Genomic DNA, 22,547 nt, shown 5'->3' on the forward strand with positions numbered 1-22,547 from the left:
TCTCTCTGAAGGCTGGCCATTCGTCAAAACCTGTAAAATACATTAAGTAATTTAGTTGTTTTTTTAAATCACACGTTTCTACAAACAAGAGGTAGACCAGCTACCTTTCCATACATTAGAAACATTGCCAGCGGCATCTCGTGATTATCGTGTGTTTTGTACAGCTGAGTGTACACATACAGGCGACAGGTTCCATCGGAATTTTCAACCTATTGTTATATCAAAACATTTTTCTTACCCTTAATTATGACATTAGTATACACACGCGTAAAAAAAGAAATGTCAACCAATGCCTACATTGCTGAACTTGATTCGCAGGTTATTTTTAGTCTGCGCGAAAAAAGTAGTTGTCTCGGTTGTCTCTGACTCGTATTAACGTATTAACGCTAGCGTATCAACTCAAAATGGCTGGCCAAAAACAGATAACGAAGGAAAACATATTTTGACAGCTTAAATGAGTTTTTTCTATGTCAATTATTCCCGTAGACAATACTATACTGCAGACACACGGCGTTCGTGAGGCTGCAATGCCACTGTGTGGACACCCGGTGTTCGTGATGCTGCAATGCCACTGTGCGGACACCCGGTGTTCGTGATGCTGTAATTCCACTTTGTGGGTGTTGCAGACGGTGGGGTGTAACGGAATATTGGGGTCCCCCGTCAGGGAGGACAACTGCAGGGTGTGCGGCGGGAACGGCAGCACGTGCATCACCATCTCCGGCGTCTTCACCAGACCCCTGCCCAAAGGAGGTAAGTTGTCGCCATGACGACATACAGTTTGTTTCTGTTGTATGGAGATGCTAAGGCGTTTGTTGCTGTTGTATTGAGATACTAAGAAGGTGTTTGTTGCTGTTGTTTTGAGATACTAAGAAGGTGTTTGTTGCTGTTGTATGGAGATGCTAAGAACCTGTTTATTTCTGTTGTACCAGCCTACCAGGAAGTGGTTACCATTCCACAAGGAGCAGTCCATGTTCGAGTGAGGGAGACACGACAGTCCAAGAATTATTTGGGTGAGTCAAATATAACTGACACACAGTTTTGAAGTTAATCCTGAAGCCATGGCTGCATGATTAACGTGCAACCAACAAGCCGCATAACTCAAGTTAAAATATATACAGATATCGGGGTCAGGTGCAGTTTCTAAATAACAAACATAAATATCACATTTAATTGCCCTTGAATAACACACCGCAGGCATGTGCACCTGTATATTTGGTGAGGCTGCAGCCTTAACACTCCAGACATGTGTACATAGTGACCACGCTGTCACGGGAGAAGAAAATGGCCATGTGTACTGTTTGGAAACTAACTCTTTGGAAGACGTATTTCTGTTTTGGCGAACTGTTTGCTAAAGTGTAAGGCAATGGGTTTAGGCTCCAAAGAGGAAGTAACTAGTCAACAATGGAGCTTCTGTATACATCTCTAGGGATGGGATTCTTAAGCCACCTTGCTACAGGGAGCAAGGTAACGGGCACAGCTGCTTGGCTTAACATCCACTTGCCATGTCCATGATCTGTGTCCATGATTTGTGTCCATGATCTATGTCCATGATCTGTGTCCATGATCTATGTCCATGATCTATGTCCATGACCTATGTCCATGATCCATGTCTATGATTTGTGTCCATGATCCATGTCCATGATCTATGTCCATGATCCATGTCCACGATCCATGTCCATGATCTATGTCCATGATCCGTGTCCATGATCTATGTCCATGATCTATGTCCATGATCTATGTCCATGATCCATATCTATGATTTGTGTCCATGATCCATGTCCATGATCTATGTCCATGATCCATGTCCATGATCCATGTCCATGATCTATGTCCATGATCCATGTCCATGATCTATGTCCATGATCTGTGTCCATGATCCATGTCCATGATCCATGTCCATGATCTATGTCCATGATCCATGTCCATGATCTATGTCCATGATCTGTGTCCATGATCCATGTCCATGATCCATGTCCATGATTTGTGTCCATGATCCATGTCCATGATCCATGTCCCTGATCTGTGTCCATGATCTATGTCCATGATCTATGTCCATGATCCATGTCTATGATTTGTGTCCATGATCCATGTCCATGATCCATGTCCATGATCTATGTCCATGATCTGTGTCCATGATCTATGTCCATGATCTATGTTCATGATCTATGACCATGATCTATGTCCATGATCTATGTCCATGATCTATGTCAATGATCCATGTCCATGATCTAGGCTCGTGTTTCCGGGCAAGGACTGGGAAACATTCAAGAGCGGTGCGCCTTAGACAGTGATACCTTACACGCCGCCATTGTAGTGCAATAAACTGGTCGTCGAAAATCACTTTCTCTTCAGCCATGAAGAACATGAAGGACAAGTACCACATCAACGGCGACTGGATCATCGACTGGCCGAGAAAGTTTCTGATCGCCGGGACGGTGTTCCACTATGAGCGGCCGGAGAGAAGCGAGGAGGGGTTGGAGTCGTTGTGGGCGCTGGGGCCGACCAGCGAGGATCTCGTCATCATGGTGGGTGCAGGGTCCATAGTACGTGGAAGTCTTGCTAGAACATTAGAGTCTTGATAGAGCGTTAGACTCTAGCATAACAGTCGTGTTAGAACCTTGGTGTCGTGTTAAAACCTTGGTGTCGTGTTAGAACCGTGAAGTCGTGTTGGAAACTTAAGGCCATGTTAGGTAGATGTGAGGTGCTGAATGATTGTGAATAAGAGAAAAGTACATATCTGTTTCATCTTCACCAGTGCTGTCGTTACAGATGCTGCTGCAGGAAGACAACTTGGGTCTAGAGTATGAATACAACGTCCCCGTTAACACCAGCCACAGCAGCCACGACATCTCCCTGTACACCTGGCACCACTCCCCCTGGACCACCTGCTCCAGGACATGCGCCAGAGGTTAGAACAGCATCACACTTGGTCACATCTGCCACACGCGAGTAGCACCACATCCGGCCATGTCTGGACACACCTGAGCAACACTAGGTCTGAGGGAAAACCACACCTGAGTAACACTGGGTCTGAGGGAAAACCACACCTGAGTAACACCATATCTGAGTAACACCATATCTGAGTAACATTACACCTGAGTAACACCACACCCGAGTAACACCAGATCTGAGTAACACCACATCTGAGTAACACCACATCTGAGTAACACCAGGACTGAGTAAAACCATAGTAAAACCACATCTGAGAAACACCAGATCTGAGTAAAACCAGGTCTGAGTAACACCAGGTCTGAGTAACACCAGGTCTGAGTAACACCAGATCTGAGTAACACCACACCTGAGTAACACCAGGTCTGAGTAACACCAGATCTAAGTAACACCACACCTGAGTAACACCAGGTCTGAGTAGCACCACACCTGAGTAACACCAGGTCTGAGTAACACCAGATCTAAGTAACACCACACCTGAGTAACACCAGGTCTGAGTGACACCACACCTGATTAACACCAGATCTGAGTAACACCACACCTGAGTAACACTACATCTGTGTAAAACTACACCTGAGTAACACCAGATCGGAGTAACACCACACCTGAGTCACACCACACCCGAGTAACACCAGATCTGAGTAACACCACATCTTAGTAACACCATACCTGAGTAACACTAGGTCTGAGGGAAAACCACACCTGAGTAACACCATACCTGAGTAACAACATATCTGAGTAACATTACACCTGAGTAACACCACACCCGAGTAACACCAGATCTGAGTAACACCACACCTGAGTAACACCACACCTGTGTAAAACTACACCTGAGTAACACCAGATCTGAGTAACACCACACCTGAGTAACACCACACCTGAGTAACGCTGGTCTGAGTAACACCACATCCGAGGAACACCAGACCTGAGTAACACCACACATGAGTAACACCAGATCTGAGTAACACCACACCTGAGTAACACCACACCCGAGTAACACCAGATCTGAGTAACACCACACCTAAGTAACACCACACCCGAGTAACACCACACCCGAGTAACACCACACCTGAGTAACACCACACCTGAGTAACACCACACCTGAGTAACGCTGGTCTGAGTAACACCACACCCGAGGAACACCAGACCTGAGTAACACCACACCTGAGTAACACCACACCTGAATAACACCAGATCTGAGTAACACCACACCTGAGTAACACCATGCCTGAGTAACACCACACCTTAGAAACACCATGCCTGAGTAACACCATATCTGAGTAACACTAGACCTGAGTAACACTACACATGAGTAACACCACACCCGAGTAACACTGGGCATAGCTGACTGATGGAGTAACATCACAAATGTATTACAGATTAACGCCAGTCTTGTAGGGAACAGGTGGCTTGTGTTATGCGTGAAAAGGATCTAACTGTTGCAGCAGGACTGTTTAATTACTATGCTTTACTTGGAACATCGCCTGTAGCTGTTGTTGTTTGTGTCGTCGATGCAGGTGTGAGCACGGCGGTGTCGACGTGTGTGAGGAAGGTGGACAAGGTCCCCGTGGACGAGGGCTACTGCTCCCCCCAGCCTCGACCCAGCAACCACCGGAAGTACTGCAACGAGGAGGCCTGTCCCACACAGTACGTCATGCTGTCACTTCAGATCGTCCTTGTGCCTGTAGTCCGGCTGTGAGGTGACTGTGAGGTGACTGTGGGGTGACTGTGAGGTGACTGTGAGGTGACTGTGGTCCGACTGTGAGGTGACTGTGGTGTGATTGTGAAGCGACTGTGGTGTGACTGTGAGGTGACTGTGGTGTGACTGGTGTGACTGTGAAGTGACAGTGGTGTGACTATGAGGTGAATGTGAGGTGACTGTGGTGTGATTGTGAAGCGACGGTAGTGTGACTGTGAGGTGACTGTGGTGTGACTGGTGTGACTGTGGTGTGACTATGAGGTGAATGTGGTGTGACTGTGAGGTGACTGTGAGGTGACTGTGGTGTGACTTTGATATGACTGTGAGGTGACTGTGGGGTGACTGTGGTGTGACTGTGAGGTGACTGTGAGGTGACTGTGAGGTGACTGTGAGGTGACTGTGGTTTGACTGCTAGGTGACTGTGGTTGTTATACCATGTCTTCTTTCTGATCATCCTTGGGCCTGTTCTCCGACTGTGAGGCGAGTCCCTCCTACCCAACTCCACGAAGGCTAATTATCTAAGATTTTTCGATATTTACTAGATCGTGTCCATTGAGCGATGTGGACAATGTATGATGACTTTTGGTCACGTGTCTTGTCACCCGCAATGTAGTCTGTAGGCATTTAGCCTACTGTTGGTTCACTATGGGGTAACCATGTTAGATTGTTGCTTCAAAGTGGGGTAATTCTTGGATGACTGGTGGTCAACTGTTCATATACTGAACCACAAAAGAAACGTCACCATGGATATATATATGAGAAACCTTACTTGTCCAAACACTGTAAACATACTTTGAATCATATTAAAAAGATGAAACTTGGCAAAACTGATCATCAAGGTTGAAATTAAAGTGTCAAATGTTCTTAAAGTAAAACACAACACTAGTCTCTGAGAAAATGGCATCACAAGTCAGTATCTCGTGTGTCCGCCATGTGCATTGATTACTGCCGTTCAGCGTCTATAGATTGAATGGCACTTGAGCCCATACTCTGAGAAACGCCTGACGCAGTTCATGATGTGATTCTGCTGGAGGAAGTGTCTTATTGCTCTCGCAGTGTGGGCACAGGCGTTATGCTGAAACTCGTGGTTGCGGCGACGTGCCAAATGAGGTATGGCGTGTGGTCTCAAGACTTGATCAATGTACCCGAGCTGCTGTGACACCATTGCCTCTCCCAGGACCGATGTTCTGGAAGACCATAGGGCTGACCCTCTGTGCAAGACCAATTCCATCCCCACACAATGATGCTCGGACCACCCCACGAGTCTCTCTCAACAACACAAGCATCCGAATAACGTTCCCCACGGCGTAGCCAGACTCTCTCTGCCATCTGCTGTTGAGATACAGTAATGGCTCACGTCTGAGAAGAGGACTCTTCTCCACTGCTGGTGGCGCCAATGCTGGTGCTGTGTTGCCCACTGAAGACGGACCCGACGATTACGTGGTGTCAGAATGGGTCCTCGGTGTGGCCTGTGACAGTGGAGGTGTCTGCTCGTCAATCATCGACGCACGGTGTCCGCACTAATGTGTCGCTGGTATGTCCCCATGGTCTGTCGAGCAGTTTCCGCTGCAGTAACAAAGCGAGCTTGAAGATGCTGTCGCACAATCTGACGATCCTGACGTCGGGTGATGACCCCTGGTCTTCCAATACGCGGTCGGTCATCTGTAGTATTGGTGGTCTGGTACCGTTGCTGGAGCCTGCATATGGTTCTTACGGGGACTTGAAATGCATTGGCTACTTGCCGGGCGGTTTGTCAAGCTTGCAATCTTCCAAGGGCTTGGTGTCGCTGATTTCTTGTCAATCTTGGCATGTGGTAGCAATTCAATAACAAATGAATGTTATCCTATCTGGTGGGATTTATATAGGGCAATAAATGGGGGAACGCATGTGCATTTCAGTTTGTATGGAACTCACGTGCATCGGGTTACCATGACCGTTGCCGTGATGCGTTTAGGCGATCGGTTTTATTGTCATCTGCTTTGTTTTTTTATCATCAAATTTCATTTTGTCCGGACGAGGTAATATTAAATTTTAGAAACTTTGACAAAAATTACCCAGATATTTAAATGACAACTTTTCATGCAATGTTACTTTGGGGAACGTTTCTTTTGCGGTTCAGTATATATTCTTTGCTTCCTCCAGGTGGTCAAAGGGCCTGTAATTCGACTGTAGGTCGAGTGTTAATATCATCTTGTCTTACTCCAGGTGGTCCATGGGCCTGTAATTCGGCTGTGGGTCGAGTGTTAAAGTCATCTTGTCTTACTCCAGGTGGTCCATAGGCCTATGATTCGACCGTGGGTCGAGTGTTAATATCATCTTGTCTTGCTCCAGGTGGTCCATAGGCCTGTTATTTGGTTGTGGGTCGAGTGTTGATATCATCTTGTCTTACTCCAGGTGGTCCATAGGCCTGTTATTTGGTTGTGGGTTGAGTGTTGATATCATCTTGTCTTACTCCAGGTGGTCCATAGGCCTGTTATTTGGTTGTGGGTCGAGTGTTGATATCATCTTGTCTTACTCCAGGTGGTCCATGGGCCTGTAATTTGGTTGTGGGTCGAGTGTTAATATCATCTTGTCTTACTCCAGGTGGTCCATAGGCCTGTAATTCGACTGTGGGTCGAGTGTTAATATCATCTTGTCTTACTCCAGGTGGTCCATAGGCCTGTAATTCGACTGTAGGTCGAGTGTTGATATCATCTTTTCTTACTCCAGGTGGTCCATAGGCCTGTTATTTGGTTGTGGATCGAGTGTTAATATCATCTTGTCTTACTCCAGGTGGTCCATAGGCCTGTAATTCGGCTGTGGGTTGAGTGTTAATATCATCTTGTCTTACTTCAGGTGGTCCATAGGCCTGTAATTCGACTGTAGGTCGAGTGTTAATATCATCTTGTCTTTCTCCAGGTGGTCAATAGGCCTGTAATTAGACTGTAGGTCGAGTGTTAATATCATCTTGTCTTTCTCCAGGTGGTCAATAGGCCTGTTATTTGGTTGTGGATCGAGTGTTAATATCATCTTGTCTTACTCCAGGTGGTCCATAGGCCTGTAATTCGGCTGTGGGTCGAGTGTTAATATCATCTTGTCTTACTTCAGGTGGTCCATAGGCCTGTAATTCGACTGTAGGTCGAGTGTTAATATCATCTTGTCTTTCTCCAGGTGGTCAATAGGCCTGTAATTCGACTGTAGGTCGAGTGTTAATATCATCTTGTCTTTCTCCAGGTGGTCAATAGGCCTGTAATTCGACTGTAGGTCGAGTGTTAATATCATCTTGTCTTTCTCCAGGTGGTCAATAGGCCTGTAATTCGACTGTGGGTCGAGTGTTGATATCATCTTGTCTTACTCCAGGTTGTCCATAGGCCTGTAATTCGACAGTGGGTTGAGTGTTAATATCATCTTGTCTTACTGCAGGTGGTCCATAGGTCTGTACTTCGACAGTGGGTCGAGTGTTAATATCATCTTGTCTTACTCCAGGTGGTCCATAGGCCTGTAATTCGACAGTGGGTCGAGTGTTAATATCATCTTGTCTTACTCCAGGTGGTCCATAGGTCTGTACTTCGACTGTGGGTTGAGTGTTAAAATCATCTTGTCTTATTCCAGGTGGTCCATAGGCCTGTAATTCGACAGTGGGTCGAGTGTTAATATCATCTTGTCTTACTGCAGGTGGTCCATAGGTCTGTACTTCGACTGTGGGTCGAGTGTTAATATCATCTTGTCTTACTCCAGGTGGTCCATAGGTCTGTACTTCGACTGTGGGTTGAGTGTTAAAATCATCTTGTCTTATTCCAGGTGGTCCATAGGCCTGTAATTCGACAGTGGGTCGAGTGTTAATATCATCTTGTCTTACTCCAGGTGGTCCATAGGTCTGTACTTCGACTGTGGGTCGAGTGTTAATATCATCTTGTCTTACTCCAGGTGGTCCATAGGCCTGTAATTCGACAGTGGGTCGAGTGTTAATATCATCTTGTCTTACTCCAGGTGGTCCATAGGTCTGTACTTCGACTGTGGGTCGAGTGTTAATATCATCTTGTCTTATTCCAGGTGGTCCATAGGCCTGTAATTCGACAGTGGGTCGAGTGTTAATATCATCTTGTCTTACTCCAGGTGGTCCATAGGTCTGTACTTCGACTGTGGGTTGAGTGTTAATATCATCTTGTCTTTCTCCAGGTGGTCCATAGGTCTGTACTTCGACAGTGGGTCGAGTGTTAATATCATCTTGTCTTACTCCAGGTGGTCCATAGGTCTGTACTTCGACTGTGGGTCGAGTGTTAATATCATCTTGTCTTATTCCAGGTGGTCCATAGGCCTGTGGTCCGACTGCACGACGACCTGTGGCGGGGGAAGGAAGACCCGCACCGTGGCATGTGTGCAAAGTGTGACGGAGACGGAGCAGGTGGTGCAGGACGACTCCGAGTGTAAGGCCAAAAAACCCGTGTCTCAGAAGAAGTGCGGCAGCAAGGAATGTCCGTCGGTCTGGTTCACGGAGGAGTGGGCGGAGGTGAGGGGGGGGGGGGGTGAAGGAGATTTGAGGGAGGGACGTTGGAGGACAACACATATGAATATGTAGGTTCACGGCAGTTTTAGTTGGAATCTAATTTTGATTTATCCCAATTGAAGGTTATACTTCCACTTTTTTACAAATGAATTTTAAATATATGGACGTCTCTTTTGGAGTGAGTGAGTATGGTTTGACGCCGCTTTTAGCAATATTCCAGCAATATCACGGCGGGAGGCACCATATTCTCTTTTGGAAAACCATATTGATATATACAATGAGATTATTTGGAATAACAAAAAAAGTATAAGGAAAAGTATTTATGATGAAGAATAGAAACATACAGGTATTATCCATATCAGACAATTATTCAACAAAAAGGGTCAGTTTTACCAACGTGAAACTAGAAGATGTGGTATTAATACTTCAAGTAGAAAATATAGTTTGTATATCCAGTAAGGAAAGCTATTGGTCAAAATGTTAAGGGGCAGGGCTCCTCCTGCAAATGTTAATTTGCCTCTTATTGAAGGAGTAAGGAGTAAACATATATACTACATATACATCCATTACATCTGCCCCTGGGTAGTTGTTGCTTGTAACGTGTTCCAATGGTGCTTGTAGTGTAACCCCAGCTGCGGGCCGGGCGAGAAGACTCGCCGTGTGTTCTGTATGACGACTGATGGGAAGACGTACGTCGACGAGGACAACTGTGACGCCGCGGAGAAGCCATCCACGAGGATGGCGTGCATCAACCAGAAATGCCCCCCGCCTCAGTGGGTGACGGGCGAGTGGGGACCGGTGAGCGCCATGGTGTGGGGAGTGGGAAGGGGAAGGGGATGGGGGTGTTAGTTTACCTGTATCTTGACGACTGAACCGTATGTTCAATTGAGCTATGTTCGGTCTTCTCCACCCCACCCCACACCTTCCCGCTTTTAGTCTGAGTTATGTCCCGGAATAACACGAGTTGATCACGAATGTATGGGTGCCGTTACGGCCATGTTTAAAATTAAATCGGATTTGAGTGAGCAAAACATGGCCGTAACGGCAGCCATACGTTCGTGATCAACTCGTGTTATTTCGGGACAAGCCGAATAGCAGGTTACGGAAAGGGGCGAGTGGTGACGAATGGGCAGCCATATTGAAAATGTCGTTTGAATTCTTTACTCCGCATTCTTTGCGTCTTCTCAAAATTAGTCGTTTATCGTTCACTAAAATCAGATTTCATTTTTTGCCATGGTCGTAACGGCAGCCATATTGAAATTGTCGTTCGGATCCAAATTTACTATGTGCTGTGGTAAAATTTTACAACGCTGTGGTCTTTCAAATGGAGGTTAACTCATCCAGTGATGCTCTACATTCTCTACTCAAACCATTTCTTTTATGAAATTGAAATTGTATGTATTTTATCTATAAAGATTATTCTCTTCATGTCAAAAGCCAAGGCAATGAATTGTTCACGAGTGGATTTCGGATTCGAACTTTTGGAACCTGTACACGGCTCTCTTCAGGGGGTGGCTGTAGCTTACACCACTGGGCTCCGTGTTAACCCTTCGTGAAAGAGAAATCTATAGCGGGCGATGTTTCATACCTAACTGTACATATTATGAAAACTGTACATATTATGAAATATCACAACCGCGATGTCGTACACGTCCACGGTGTTGTTGTAGTGTTCCCCGGAGTGTGGGCCGGGTCAGCAGAGACGTAACGCGCAATGTCGCGCCTTCTCCGGACAAACCAGCAGCAAGTGCACGGTCAAGACGAAGCCGGACACAGTGAGACGGTGTGACAGTAGCTGCAAGCCGGAGGACGAGGACGGTAAGAACACGTGGATATCTAACCCGTAAATAACGATTCCCTTCATATAGCGGACGTGGATATCTAACCCGTAAATAACGACTCCCTTCATATAGCGGACGTGGATATCTATACCCTAAACAGCGACTCTCTTCATATAACGAACGTTTATATATATACATTAAATAAGGACTCCCTTAATATAACGGACGTTGATATCTATACGGTAAATAAGGACTCCCTACATATAACGGACGTTGATATCTATACCGTAAATAAGGACTCCCTTCATATAACGGACGTGGATATCTATAGCGTAAATATCGACTGTTTTCATGTGACGCACTTTTGCATGAGACGTTTTTTAAACCGTACAGGAGGGAGCCGTGATAACCAGCATTGTAGGTAGGGTTGGACGGTCAGTTGTGTGTCTGCCCCAGGCAGACAGGTGGTTGATAGTGTGATTACCGACACTCTTACCCAGTCGCCTTACAATTGAGTGTTGATCTTTCGCAACATGCTGGCCACAGAAAGTTCATGCTTAAAGGTCAAGAGTCGAACACCATATCGAAACAGCACGAGGCGTCGCCTTGCAGTAAAGAGTTCAAACACTCTGAATATACTAAGACTCCATAAATATTTAACGGTATAGATCGAATGTTGATCCGAGGCAGATATATAATATTTTACTGTTGATTAAAGATTGATGTATAAGTTTTATAAATGGTCATGGTTAATGTCGATGTCATTCGGAAAATGACAACATAAAAGGGCCTCCCGTGTTTATATTGACGTTACATAATGGCGATGCCTGTGTTTATCTTGACGTTATATAATGGGGACGTCTGTATTTATATTGACTTTATATAATGGCGATGCCCGTGTTTATATTGACGTTATATTATGGCGAGTGCTTATATTGACGTTATATAATGGTGACGTCTGTGTTTATATTGACGTTATATAATGGCGATGCCTGTGTTTATATTTATTTAATGTAATGGCGAAGCCCGTGTTTATATTTCAGTTGTGTAATGACGCGTGTGTTTATGTTGACGTTACATAATGGCAACGCTCGTGTACATATTGACGTTATATAATGACACGCCCGTGTTTATATTTGACGTTATATAATGAGGAGTGTTTATATTGACGTTATAGAATGACGGCGTCTGTGTTTATTTTGACGTTATATAATGGCTAGTCTGTGATTATGTTGACGTTATATAAGGGCGACGTCAGAGTGTATATTGACGTTATATAATTGCGATGCCCGTGTTTATATTGACGTTATATAATTGCGATGCCCGTGTTTATTTTGACGTTATATAATGGCGAGTGTATATATTTACATTATATAATTGCGACATTTGTGTTTTTGTTGACGTTTTGTAATGGCGATGCCCGTGTTTGCAGTGTGCGAGGACAAATACAAGGTAGCCTACTGTCCACTCGTCCTCAAGTTCCAGTTCTGTGACCGGGAATACTTCCAGAAGATGTGCTGCAAGACTTGCTCTGCCCTCAAGAACAAAATTGGTTAAATTTCAGCTGAGGTTTATAAATCTCAGAAACGAAACTGGTTCAAATATTTTCCAGATGAGATTTTAAGAACTCAGTAACGAAATTGTTTTCCGAGAAGAGTTCTTTCTTTTGAAACAGAACCGGTTTGAGGGAGAAGATGTGGTTTGAAGTCAGGATCAGCACTCAGACAGTGTTGTATGGTCCTCAGTCCGGAGAGAGCGGTGTTCGTCCTGCTCGGAATAACGACTGGTGTGTGTGTTTGGCCAAGACATGCCTGTTTCAAACACAAACTTTATTGACTTAGATGGCACAAGAGGTGCTTTTCAGAAGATGGTGTACAGTGCCTGATGTCATAGTACAGCGAGGTGTACAGTATTTGTATTTAGTCAATGTAGCGTCCAGTCTTCAACAATAAGGTGTACAGTATCTGTACTTAGTATTCAGAAAGTGTCGGAATTCAAAATACGATTTCAGAATTTGTCACTATTTGTAAACAAAACAAATCGACTTGCAAATGTTCACGATATGGTCATTAAATGTTCTACTGTTTGGACGAATAAGACATGACTACAAGTTCGTCCTGGGACATCCCAGCCGATCTTCTTGTCTCATTGAGTAATCACCGCTCCTTGAGAGGTTAATGCCTGTGTGTATATATTGAAACCATTGGCACAAGAGGCCGCTGATGTAGGTTTATCGTGTTGTGATTATAAAGGATTTCTTTTATTAGACCAGAGGAACTATATATATTCAGATCAATTTAAATGTTTACACAAATGGTTTGTTTTACCATTATATTGAATATCATTTCCGGTCACGTGGTGTCTGGTCAACATGAAATAACACAAGCAACATACCTCGGACTTACAGTTCACTGCAGAGTTGGGTCCCTTACAAATGTCAGGATACGCTGATCATGATCATCGAAGAACTGCTTCACTTTGGTCAGTAGGGTAGCGGAATACTCTGTTACCAATGGGTTACAATCTCGATTCTGTTCTGATAGTTCCTCTGGACATATTCGACACCAAAGTTTTGTTCTCTCGCTCGTGATTTTAAAATCGAACAGCCAGTCAGACGATCTCTTCTGAACGTTAGTTCTGCATAAATTAACACTCAAAGTCGTGACCTCGTCCGATCGAGTCCTCCATGTATTAAATTGAATCATAAGACTGAAGGAAGGTTTAGCTGGGTTGTTTCTGTGAGTATTAAGAGTTTTTGTTGGTGGCACGCAAATGTGAAGTCGATTACTGATTGTTTCAATCATAAAAAAATGTGTCATTTAATTGAACGTCTAGCTGTGACGTTGTTTCAATCGAACCCGACTCACAACAAATGCGTGGTGTCGAGTGTTTCCAGTGCATAGGCTACTAGAATGGAGATCCGATGCACTGGATGGATGATGAGGGAAAGGCGGTTTTGAACCCAATTTCACTCACTCACTCACTCACTCACTGTTTAAGTTCGGAGCAACTGTGGCATGTTTTTTTAGGTAGGTATTGGTCGTGGTTCAGTTTTTGTGTTGTAAGACATTGTATTATTATACATATCAAGATTTGTAACATATTTATTGTGTGTTGGCCAGTCGGATGTATTGGTTTAAACACGACCCATCCTTTAAATAGTGTAGTAAGACTTGCATCAAGTCTTTCTGTATGAACCATTTCAGTATATGTCCACCAGTAAGATGTTTATAGCCTTCAGTGAGGTATATATTGCCTTCAGTGAGGTATATATGGCCTTCAGTAAGGTGTTTATGGCCTTCAGTGAGGTATATATTGCCTTCAGTGGGGTATATATGGGCTTCAGTAAGGTATATATGATCTCCAGTGGGATGTATATAACCTTCAGTTGGATGTGTATGGCCTTCAGTGAGGTACATATGGCCTTCAGTAAGGTGTATATGGCCTTCAGTGGAATGTATATAGCCTTCAGTTGGATGTACATGGCCTTCATTAAGGGGTATATGACCTTCAGTGAGGTGTATACGACCTTCAGTTGGATGTATATGGCCTTTAGTGGGATGTATATGGCCTTCATTGGGATGTATATGGCCTTCAGTTTGGTGTATATGGCCTTCAGTGGGATGTAAATGGCCTTCATTGGGATGTATACGGCCTTCAGTTGGATGTATATGGCCTTCAGTGGGATGTATATGGCCTTCTGTGAGGTGTATATGGCCTTCAGTGGGATGTATATGGCCTTTAGTGGGATGTATATGGCCTTCATTGGGATGTATATGGCCTTCAGTTTGGTGTATATGGCCTTTAGTGGGATGTAAATGGCCTTCATTGGGATGTATACGGCCTTCAGTGGGATGTATATGGCCTTCAGTGGGATGTATATGGCCTTCTGTGAGGTGTATATGGCCTTCAGTGGGATGTATATGGCCTTCTGTGAGGTGTATATGGCCTTCAGTTGGATGTATATGGCCTTCTGTGAGGTGTATATGGCCTTCATGGGGATGTATATGGCCTTCTGTGAGATGTATATGGCCTTCTGTGAGGTGTATATGGCCTTAAGTGGGATGTATATGGCCTTAAGTGGGATGTATATGGCCTTCATTGGGATGTATATGGCCTTCAGTGGGATGTATATGGCCTTCATTGGGATGTATATGGCCTTCTGTGAGGTGTATATGGCCTTCAGTGGGATGTATATGGCCTTCATTGGGATGTATATGGCCTTCATTGGGATGTATATGGCCTTCTGTGAGGTGTATATGTCCTTCATTGGGATGAATATGGCCTTCTTTGAGGTGTATATGGCCTTCATTGGGATGTATATGGCCTTCTGTGAGGTGTATATGGCCTTCATTGGGATGTATATGGCCTTCTGTGAGGTGTATATGGCCTTCAGTTGGATGTATATGGCCTTCTGTGAGGTGTATATGGCCTTCTGTGAGGTGTATATGGCCTTAAGTGGGATGTATATGGCCTTCATTGGGATGTATATGGCCTTCATTGGGATGTATATGGCCTTCAGTGGGATGTATATGGCCTTCTGTGAGGTGTATATGGCCTTCAGTGGGATGTATATGGCCTTCATTGGGATGTATATGGCCTTCATTGGGATGTATATGGCCTTCTGTGAGGTGTATATGTCCTTCATTGGGATGAATATGGCCTTCTGTGAGGTGTATATGGCCTTCAGTTGGATGTATATGGCCTTCTGTGAGGTGTATATGGCCTTCATTGGGATGTATATGGCCTTCTGTGAGGTGTATATGGCCTTCATGGGGATGTATACGGCCTTCTGTGAGGTGTATATGGCCGTCATTGGGATGTATTTGGCCTTCTGTGAGGTGTATATGGCCTTCAGTGGGATGTATATGGCCTTCTGTGAGGTGTATATGGCCTTCAGTCCGCTCCCCTGCGTTCATGTTTGGAAAACGTAAATTCTGTAAAATAAACTCCGTAGTTGCAAAAAAAACATTGTTGTGACGGAGAAGTTGATATTTGTTGTGATTTGACTTTACACTTAGTATTCTTCCTTCTTGATGATAGCTGTAACAGCCATGAGCGTTGGGGTGAAAAGGGGGGGCATCATTTATACCCGGGTACCAGTAGTTGATGACAACATTGCGTTTAAAAATTGTTGTGGTGCATATATACAGACAAACTATGAAAACAAATATTAATGAACTGGTGAAAGTTTGAAATGCAACAGAAGGGCGTATGTTGGGCCCGTTGTCGGATGTCAAATCCCGTTTGGTGTTTCTGGAAGCGGACAAGCTTACGAAAACAAATCTTCCCTCATCAAAATTGCCAGAGCAAACTGTTCCTCAAAATACAAATGAACATGCAGTCCCTGGAGTCGGATGCTACAAGGCACCGGCATCAAGAGGACAGCAGAGATGTGGAACGATGTCACCACTGAGTTTACTAGAATGAGCGTGCTCTTGGGCTCAGGGCAGAAACCTCACAGACAGCCGTTGCCAAGTGTTGCAGCCCCGACCCCGGCAGGCCCGACGTCAATTTGCCCAAAAGCATGGACAACCATAGCTTTTCTTCCGTAGTGCTTTCTGACGAGTCACGTTATTGCATATCATTTGTCTACGGCAGAGGAACTGTGTATCGACGACGTCGTGAACGTTACGTCAATGCATTGTCAGACAGTGAGAAAAATATGGCGGTGGCAGTGTCATGGTTTGGGGAGCAATAAACGCACGTTTTAACGCAGCCAATGTTGCAGATTTGACTTTGGCCTTGCAGCAAGAGTGGAGAAACATTCGAATGGCGTTTATCACTCGTCTCTGTGACACCATGCCCCAACGTATCCACGCTTGTGTCAGGGCTGATGGAGGCCACACAAAATACTGTATTCACCATGTCATTTAGAAAGAATTACACTTGACCCATAGCTAAAGAATTACACTTGACCCATAGCTATGTCTCATGTTTTTTTCTTCCACTCGAAAATCGGTTATGCGTTTTCATAGTATGTCAGTATGCCAGGCTGCATCCTGCTGCATAGTCGTCGCATCATGTGCTACAGTTCATCTACAGCTTTAGATATCTAGGAGTAATACCAAGGCTATTTAACCAGCATGCTCCAGTATTCTGAAAACATACATACAGGTGGAAAGTCCAGTGATCCTATAGCAAGGCAACTAATCCGCATTTACAAGGTGAGCAATCCCTGGTGCAGACACTGGTGTACAGATACATCAGTCACGTTGGGCCAGTCTAATACGTTAACATATGAGGGCAATCAGGTAGGGCCAGTCTAATACGTTATATAATGAGGGCAATCAGGTAGGGCCAGTCTAAAATGTCAACTAATGAGGGCAATCAGGTAGGGCCAGTCTAATATGTTAACTCATGAGGGCAATCAGGTAGGGCCAGTCTAATATGTTAACTTATGAGGGCAATCAGGTAGGGCCAGTCTAATATGTCAACTAATGAGGGCAATCATGTAGGGCCAGTCTAATATGTTAACTCATGAGGACAATCAGGTAGGGCCAGTCTAATATGTTAACTGATGAGGGCAATCAGGTAGGGCCAGTCTAATATGTTAACTGATGAGGGCAATCAGGTAGGGCCAGTCTAATACGTTATATAATGAGGGCAATCAGGTAGGGCCAGTCTAAAATGTCAACTAATGAGGGCATCAGGTAGGGCCAGTCTAATATGTTAACTCATGAGGGCAATCATGTAGGGCCAGTCTATTATGTCAACAAATGTGGGCAATCAGGTAGGGCCAGTCTAATATGTCAACTAATGAGGGCGATCAGGTAGGGCCAGTCTAATATGTTAACTGATGAGGGCAATCAGGTAGGGCCAGTCTAATACGTTATATAATGAGGGCAATCAGGTAGGGCCAGTCTAATATGTTAACTCATGAGGACAATCAGGTAGGGCCAGTCTAATATGTTAACTGATGAGGGCAATCATGTAGGGCCAGTCTAATATGTTAACTGATGAGGGCAATCAGGTAGGGCCAGTCTAATACGTTATATAATAAGGGCAATCAGGTAGGGCCAGTCTAAAATGTCAACTAATGAGGGCAATCAGGTAGGGCCAGTCTAATATGTTAACTCATGAGGGCAATCTGGTAGGGCCAGTCAAATATGTTAACTAATGAGGGCAATCAGGTAGGGCCAGTCTAATATGTTAACTCATGAGGACAATCAGGTAGGGCCAGTCTAATATGTTAACTCATGAGGGCAATCAGGTAGGGCCAGTCTAATATGTTAACTCATGAGGACAATCAGGTAGGGCCAGTCTAATATGTTAACTAATGAGGGCAATCATGTAGGGCCAGTCTAATATGTCAACAAATGAGGGCAATCAGGTAGGGCCAGTCTAATATGTCAACTAATGAGGGCAATCAGGTAGGGCCAGTCTAATATGTTAACTAATGAGGACAATCATGTAGGGCCAGTCTGGATTGTTTCTGACCCAACCTTTTTCAACTTGAACAAACCATTGCTTGAAGAAAGTGGACATATTTTGATGTTTTTATTGAGAGGAAGGTGACAGACAAGAGAATGACAAAAATACTGACACAGCTAAACATGGCTACAAATATACAAATTTGTACAAAAGAAATTATAAAAGTTGAACACAACCTTATTTCATAAACTGTATGTTATATTAATATGCCCCCAAAGGGACTGGATTTCACCATTAGCACTAGGCTTGCCCCACACGGGGCACCTCCAACTCCACACCCTGCACTGGACACGTGATTAGTTCATATGGTAGAAACTACGATTGGAAATGTGTATACTTCGTTATATACGTGCTTGATAAGACGTGCTGAAACCAAGGCATGGCCAGGTCTAAAGTCCTCTTCAATTGATAATCGATAATATATTGGTTGATATGTTGGACGAAATACATCCTATAAAAAACACTGATATGCACATGTCAGAGAAGAAAATGCACGGAAGAGAAATGTTTACCAAGTCTTCACTTTCCCAACTTGATTTAGTAAGATTAAAAGAATATTTTTTTACATATTAATGAATAGGATATTCAAATTTTCAATTGCATTGACATGATTCAGTATTTGTAATATGTGATGTATTAAATTACATAGTGTAGTGGTAGGACTTTGCTAGTTGAACTATGTACAGGATATATACGCTGTGGAGCCGCTATAGGTAGTATATGGGGACAGTATATTTACATCTAAACAAGTCATCACATAGCTCATGTATTGCTTACCATGGAGCCATCGCGCTTAAGTTCACAGGAGGTCACTAGATGTAATACAATTAACAACTTTGATGGTCAAAGCCATAAGTCTGGAAAAGTTTGCAAATTAATATGTTCATATGACAAAGTACGTCGCTCTACAAAGATGCAATTATGTTTTATATAAAAATTCTATTCTGGCGGTTATTACTTCTAGATTAAATGTTATTATCTTTGGATTTACTGTGAACTAAGGCGATGCCCGGAAGAAACAACATGTTCTTAAATAAACAACATTTAAACAAGCAATGCTTCAAATACTACGTGGCAGTTTGAATAAGGATGAAAATCAGTGTGCAATCAATCAATATTCACCTCCTGGATAAAACATCAAGTTGCCATAACAACAGTACCCTTGGAAAAAATATTGAAAAGGTCACTAAATATGTTATCTTGCCGTAGACATTTAGAATTCTCGCCGATTTCAAAGTAACATATTGGTTTCCGGAATATACTTTCAACCTCTCACCTAATGAAAACTTACTTAACGTTTTTGTCATCGACTGCCTATACTACGACCTAGGATGGATAAGTTGAAATACAGTGTACATGCTAATACTTAACCTGAAGCCATTTTGTCAGCTTTGAAAGACAATGTCCACATTTCTCTGCGTCTGTATAGTCTCTACAGCTGTGCGGTCTTGTAGCTCGTGATTATGGCAATAAACTACTATGAGCTTTGTTCTTTCATTATGCTTTGTATTATGTTAATGCTTTAGGTCTAGCTGGACAGCAAGACCCAGGAGAATATCGGGTACAATATCTGAGCAAACCCAACCCACCCCTTTGGGTGGAGGTAATATTCTGTAAACACGGCTGTGCCACCATCTTGTTTTGATACAAAACTATAGGACACAATGGCTGCTGCTGAAACACGTGGGCAGCCGTAGGTCACATGATCTGTACACAAGCACATGGCACCGGATTACAAACTAAGTGAAGAATAAACGGAGGCTTGTGGAGGTCTTGCTCTGACGACGTTACAGAATGCGTTCCTCCTTAATCCTTGTTCCTGAACATTTCTCCCGAATGATCTTCACTGGAGGCATGGTTGTCGATAACCCCAGCGCTCCAAGAACATATCCCACTTCCTCAATGGAACTTTACAAGTTTACAAAGACAAATAATGGATACAACTAGAGGTTAAGGAGGATCGTATTTTATATTGTTGTCTGTGAATCTGGTGCCGGGTGCTGTATACAGGTTGTGCCAGCGCTGCCCCTACTCTAGGAAGCGCCACTGTGAGCTAACTCTCAGAACGTACATGTACATCTAGTATTTAATACAGGGGAGGAATCCATCACTTTTACATCATAACGCTGCCCTCCAAGTCGGTGACTGTGACCCTGACGTCACTGAAACTGACACCAGTCTCCAGGTATGGCAGTTAATCCAGATTGTACTAGCATATGAAGGTTGAACATTGGGCTCTGGTACTGGCCTTGAACTCTCAGTTCCTGACAGACCAAAAAAAACAGGTCGGACCAGTTGCGTCTTGTTTGAACAAGTCTAATCTGTCTAACTGGTCATCACTAGTTTATTCTGCCAACTGCCGGTTCCGACTGGCTACAACTGATTCATGGCAGTCATACATATTTGAGCTTAACAGGCTGCCTGGTGGCCGAATATTTGCACTTTCAACCGAAGAAGAAACCCCCTCCATTCCTGACTTTGCGGTCCCGCCGAACATGTCTCCTAGAAGGTCCTTTCCGTGACCTTTTGTGTTGGCGTGCCTGCTGACCTTTGACACTAAGTTCACAGATAAACCTGGCATTGTATTTGTCACAGTGCTTGTTCCTCCACTTCATCCGCTTCTTGACCACAACACAGTTTTTCTTGTGCAGCATCCTCTTGACCCGGGGTCGGCCATTCTTCCAGTTGGTCACTCCCACCGGGTCGCCATTGATAAACTTCCACACGCCTGTCTGTCGCTTGTCGTTCAGGCCTGGAACAGCAGAGGTAGGTGAGTGGACCAGCTTATGTATGTTTCAGAATCAGAGTGGGTACTGACTACATTTACATAGATCATCCCCATAATCAGAATGTGTATTGATGGAATAAGTGAATTTACCGAATCAGAAGGACAACCCCTGTATCAGAATGTGTACTGACCGATCCAGAAGGACTTCTTGCCTGCCTGCTCAAACAGCCACTTGAGATGTTTGATGGAGTGGACGCTGGTCATGTGGGCTTGGTAGGAGGAAAAACACAGCTGTTCCGCCTCGTCCCACGGCAACTTGTCGTTCATGAACTTGTAGCATCGGCCCTCGTACTCACTCCAGCCTGAAACAGCAGATCATTCTTCCTGCACAAAATGTCCTCGTGTGTTGACCACAGCAGATAATCTTCCTGCACAATTACCTATGGGTGTTGACAGGGGAAAGAGCTGTCAGCAGTCACGTGTTCTCTCTGTTTATAAGGACATTACATATGACGTGAAACAATTATTGACAATTACCTAATCTTAGATATGTAAGTGAAAATATAATACAACAAGATACCAATATATATATTTGAAAACAAATGTACCAGCGCCAACAAAGCAGTACCAAAGTCGTGACACATTAATCCTGTGATCCATTGGCACGCTACGTCACGTGAATGACCTACTTTACACATTAATCCTGTGATCCATTGGCACGCTACGTCACGTGAATGACCTACTTTACACATATATCACCTTTAATGTTTGACGCCTATGTGACATGACTGACCTGCTTGACACAGACTGCTGCGCGGCCGCTCGTCACTGCTGGAGACGGATGTCCACACCAGCCATTCTTTGCCGTTACATTTCAGGAGCTGCTGCTTGAAACTATCGAACGTCAGAAGGTCTTTCGTTGATGCCGTGCACTTCTTGATGTTCTGTCAACATGGTAGACATTGTACTATAATGTGATTTATCGTGGGAATATGGGATATATTGCACCAAGTTGCCAAGACATGAAACAGACTCGCGAGAATGAGGATTGAAGCCTTTAGTGGCTAGCAATAGCCCAGACAAGAACAGGCTCTGTCTGAACCTATCCCTGATAGTATGTCAACAACACACTTCTCTACCTTGGATTTATATACCTTCACTGGAGCTGAGCTGGGACTGGGGTCCTTCTTAGGGGATTTCGGCGTAGACTGGTTTCTCTTATTCTTTCTATTTTTCTTATCCTTCTTTTTCCTTTTGCGATTTTTCTTCGATTGTTTCCGTTTCTTTCCCGCAGGCTTGGGCTGGGTTCCGACGCCTTTGTCAACTACCGTCTTAGGCTCTGTGTTTAGGAATGCGTTATCGAACGTGTTTACTGGAGCCAACTTGTTCACTTTGTGGTACTGGAATGAAAACATGCATTTTGGCAAAATAGGTCTTGTTTGTGTTTTATTGTCTTGTTCAAATGAGTAT

At 44.1% G+C, this 22,547-nt stretch overlaps 2 protein-coding genes across 3 annotated transcripts in view; one reads left to right on the plus strand and one right to left on the minus strand.

The window, feature by feature from the left end:
• Positions 1-19,514, plus strand: part of LOC124125427 (A disintegrin and metalloproteinase with thrombospondin motifs 6-like) — a 62,124-nt gene extending 42,610 nt beyond the window's left edge. The window contains exons 16-24 of the mRNA XM_048400145.1: positions 627-750; positions 930-1,010; positions 2,353-2,525; positions 2,770-2,908; positions 4,467-4,596; positions 8,933-9,137; positions 9,756-9,932; positions 10,805-10,952; positions 12,348-19,514. Of these exons, the coding sequence (XP_048256102.1) occupies positions 627-750; positions 930-1,010; positions 2,353-2,525; positions 2,770-2,908; positions 4,467-4,596; positions 8,933-9,137; positions 9,756-9,932; positions 10,805-10,952; positions 12,348-12,472 (1,302 nt within the window). The 3' untranslated portion in view covers positions 12,473-19,514. The remainder of the gene's footprint in view (positions 1-626; positions 751-929; positions 1,011-2,352; positions 2,526-2,769; positions 2,909-4,466; positions 4,597-8,932; positions 9,138-9,755; positions 9,933-10,804; positions 10,953-12,347) is intronic.
• LOC124125429 (FRAS1-related extracellular matrix protein 1-like) overlaps positions 18,399-22,547 on the minus strand; it is a 74,215-nt gene continuing 70,066 nt past the window's right edge. Inside the window, exons 8-11 of one of the 2 annotated variants that reach the window (XM_046488739.2) lie at positions 22,217-22,477; positions 21,871-22,021; positions 21,269-21,439; positions 18,399-21,101 (exon numbers count right to left, since the gene is read on the minus strand). In XM_046488739.2, the coding sequence (XP_046344695.1) occupies positions 20,794-21,101; positions 21,269-21,439; positions 21,871-22,021; positions 22,217-22,477 (891 nt within the window). In that variant the 3' untranslated portion in view covers positions 18,399-20,793. The remainder of the gene's footprint in view (positions 21,102-21,268; positions 21,440-21,870; positions 22,022-22,216; positions 22,478-22,547) is intronic. The other variant, XM_046488740.2, reaches the window with a different exon arrangement.

The sequence above is a fragment of the Haliotis rufescens genome, unplaced genomic scaffold (genome assembly GCF_023055435.1).
Source record: "Haliotis rufescens isolate VD_foot unplaced genomic scaffold, xgHalRufe1.0.p SCAF_2, whole genome shotgun sequence".
Lineage (NCBI taxonomy): Eukaryota > Metazoa > Mollusca > Gastropoda > Lepetellida > Haliotidae > Haliotis > Haliotis rufescens.